The sequence below is a fragment of the Silurus meridionalis genome, chromosome 13 (genome assembly GCF_014805685.1).
Source record: "Silurus meridionalis isolate SWU-2019-XX chromosome 13, ASM1480568v1, whole genome shotgun sequence".
NCBI classification, from domain to species: Eukaryota; Metazoa; Chordata; class Actinopteri; order Siluriformes; family Siluridae; genus Silurus; species Silurus meridionalis.
In genome coordinates, this window is record NC_060896.1 from 2,811,389 (window position 1) to 2,813,888 (window position 2,500).

Genomic DNA, 2,500 nt, shown 5'->3' on the forward strand with positions numbered 1-2,500 from the left:
CACACTCAAACTAAAGCAGATGGAGGGGAGAGAGAGAGAGAGAGAGAGAGAGAGAGATAGAGAGGAGGGGATAGGATAGAGGGAGGAAATGGTGATGAAGATGCTTGGAAAATCCCTTTCCACTTAATTTTAAGAGCTGCATTCTCTCTCTCTCTCTCTCTCTCTCTCTCTCTCTCTCTCTCTCTCTCTCTCTCTCTCTCTCTCTCTCTCTCTCTCAGTGGTTCTCCCGCTGTGCTGTAGTGTTAACATCCATCACAAAGGAGTGCTTGGAACGACAGATCACGTCTCCCACTCCTCCGCTCCAGCCTTTCATCAGCATGCATATCTGCGCAATCGCTCCACCTCTGCCCTCTCCTCTGCGCTTCACTTCTCATTCACACATCTGGAGAACAAACACTCTTACGAAAGTCTGATGTTTATACACTTCGCCCAGCTTTCAATACCAATAAACTCTGTTCACAGCCCTCGTTTTAACCAATCACCTTGCACTGTCCTCAAGATCCGGAAACACCCAGGGACATGTCCTCAACGTGCTTCTTACACCCTGAGACCCTGAACACCCCGGGGACGTGTCCTCTATGCGCTTCTTACACCCTGAGACCCTGAACATCCCAGGGACATGTCCATCACCCGCTTCATTCACTCTGAGACCCCGAACACCCCGGGGACATGTCCATCACCCACTTCATTCACCCTGAGACCCTGAACACCCCAGGGACGTGTCCATCACCCGCTTATTCACCCTGAGACCCTGAACACCCAGGGATGTCCTCCACCCGCTTCATTTTTCCTGAGACCCTGAACACCCCAGGGACGTGTCCATCACCCGCTTCATTCACCATGAGACCCTGAACAACCCTGGAGACGGTTCTGCTCTTAGTTTCTGCTCTTAGTTTCAAGCATGCACACACACACACACACACACACACACACACACACACACACACACACACACACACACACACACAAGCACTCTGACTCCCAGTTGTTTCCCATCTGCTGAGTTCTTCCTGTCGTGCTGTTGTTACGGAGGCTACCGTTGACACGCCACACACACACACACACACACACACACACACACACACACACACACACACACCCTCTCACATACACTATTTCGTTCTCCAGCTTTTCCTCTCTGCTCATGTCTCTTTGTCCTGTCTCTCTATTCTGTCTCTTTGTCCTGTGTCTCCATTCTGTCTCTCCGTCCTGTCTCTTTGACCTGTCTTTGCGTCTTGTGTCTCCATTTTGTCTCTCCGTCCTCCCTTCTGACGTTTCTTTCCATCCTGTTTCCCTAACCTGTCTCTCTGTCCTGTTTCTCAGACATGTCTTTCTGTCCTGTCTCTTTGCCATGTAATTCTGTCCTGTTTCTTTGAAATCTTTCCGTCCGGTCTCTCTGTCCTGTCTCTCCGCCATGTCTCTCCATCCTGTCTTTTACAGCTGCTACACCATCTTGCTTCCTTACCTGAGCTGTAGACTGCGCTCACACTCACTCTCCAGCGCCACCCTTGAGTCCACCTGCTCTCCGGATGCCTGGGACACCTGCAGCGTCAAATCCTTCAGTCTGAAACACACACACACACACACACACACACACACACACACACACACACACACACATACACACAAACAAATCGCCAGTGATTATGAGCTGGGGGTTTTATAGAGAACTTTAAACCATCAAATGTTCCTTGTATAAAAGGCTGACTATTCCCAGACACCACACAGTTTACTAAAGTCTCCGTCCACATCTTAGTCTCCATATTTGTTGTTCTGTCTCTCTGTCTCTCTCACACTGCCTCTGTCCATGTCTCCAGTTTTCTTGATCTCAGAATTTTTATTTGTCTGTCTGACTTTTTTTATTATCTCTATATCCCTGTCTCTGCCTTTCTAAGTCTCTGTGTCTCTCTGTTTCAGTCTATCATTCTTTGTCCATAGCTCCGACTTTGTCTTTATAGTGTCGTGACTCCAAACTGTCTCTCTTTGTCTATTTTTATCTGTCTCTCTTTTTAAAAATCTCCATATGGTGAAAGGAAGCTGTGGATAAATTGACTTCCTGTCAGTTTTTATAGTGATAAATGATATCATGGATGAGATCACGCTGCAACACACACACACACACACACACACTTACTCACTCACATACACTCACATACAGTCACACACTCACGCATGCCTGCACCAAGGAAAGATCGTTATTGCCTGAATGTAAAGTATTTCCATGGTGAGACACAAACAGGAAATGACAACAGAAACAGGAAGTAGTGGAGCATGTCCTGGAGCGAGTTGCATTGGCCATGTTAGGAAAATCTCTTAATCCTAATCTCTCTTTCTTTATCCCTCTGTCTCAAGATCTCTTTCTCTGTCTCAATCTCTCTTTCTCTGTCTTTATCCCTCAGTCTCAATCTCTCTTCTCTGTCTTTATCCTCTGTCTCAATCTCTTTCTCTGTCTCAATCTCTCTTTCTCTGTCTTTATCCCTCTGTCTCAACCTCTCTTTCT

The 2,500-nt window shown here is 47.0% G+C and overlaps 1 protein-coding gene across 2 annotated transcripts in view; it reads right to left on the reverse strand.

Moving 5' to 3' along the window:
• Positions 1-2,500, reverse strand: part of lekr1 (leucine, glutamate and lysine rich 1) — a 70,376-nt gene that overhangs the window by 40,803 nt on the left and 27,073 nt on the right. For both annotated transcript variants that reach the window (XM_046865226.1, XM_046865228.1), the window contains exon 4: positions 1,466-1,564. In XM_046865226.1, the coding sequence (XP_046721182.1) occupies positions 1,466-1,564 (99 nt within the window). The remainder of the gene's footprint in view (positions 1-1,465; positions 1,565-2,500) is intronic.